General features: G+C 50.6%; 1 protein-coding gene across 1 annotated transcript; it reads left to right on the forward strand.

Moving 5' to 3' along the window:
- Positions 1-166: 166 nt before the first annotated feature.
- Positions 167-652, forward strand: EMH_0073930 (uncharacterized protein; the record flags this gene model as incomplete). The annotated part of the gene is made up of 1 exon (XM_013499401.1): positions 167-652. One exon carries the CDS (start codon positions 167-169, stop codon positions 650-652), a length of 486 nt encoding a protein of 161 aa, XP_013354855.1.
- Positions 653-808: the final 156 nt, after the last annotated feature.

The raw sequence follows: 808 nt of genomic DNA on the forward strand, positions 1-808 counted from the left end.
GGTCAGCGCGAGAGCTGCGCATACACCCCACGGCTTGGTTTAATTTATTTTATTTATTTAATTTTATAATGTTTATATATTTAATTTATTGTTTTTTAATTTATTTAATTAATTTATTTTATAGTTTTAATAAATTAATTATTTGTTTTAATATAATTTAACTGAGATGAGAGGGGAGACGCAATTGCTGCTGAGTTTCCTACGGAGACATACAAAAGCAGCAGCAGCAGCAGCAGCAGCACCACCAACAGCAGCAGCAGCAATAGACGTCATGGTAGCAGCAGCAAGACAAACGCAGCAGCAGCATCATCCGTTGTTACATAACCAAGGAACAGCAGCACAGCAGCAGCAGCAGCAGCAGCAGCAGCAGCAAATGCAACATAAGCAACCGGCCCAAGAGCATCAGAAAGCGCAGCAGCGGCAGCGTGAACGGAAACAGCAGCAGCAGCAGCAGCAACAACTGCAGCAGCACCACCACATCTACCACTATCAGCCCCAGCAGCAGAAGCAGCAGCCCGAGCAGCAGCAACACCACCAGCAGCAACACCACCACCACCACCAGCAACAGCGACAGCAGCAACAGCAGCAGCAGCAGTTTCTAGTGTCTATCTACGCTGCTGTGATGGGGCCCTGGCTCCTTGGGGGCCCCTAGGGGGCCCCTGGGGGCCCCCTGCAGTGCAGCTCGTGTGTGTGTGCTTGTACGCTGCTCCTTTGAGCTCTTGCTGCTGCTGTTGCTGCTGCTGCTGCTGCTGCTGCTGCTGCTGAAGATATGCTGCTGCGGCTGGCTTGCGTTGTTGCAGCAGCAGCA

Source organism: Eimeria mitis, genomic scaffold (assembly GCF_000499745.2).
Source record: "Eimeria mitis Houghton genomic scaffold, Emh_scaff4281, whole genome shotgun sequence".
Lineage (NCBI taxonomy): Eukaryota > Apicomplexa > Conoidasida > Eucoccidiorida > Eimeriidae > Eimeria > Eimeria mitis.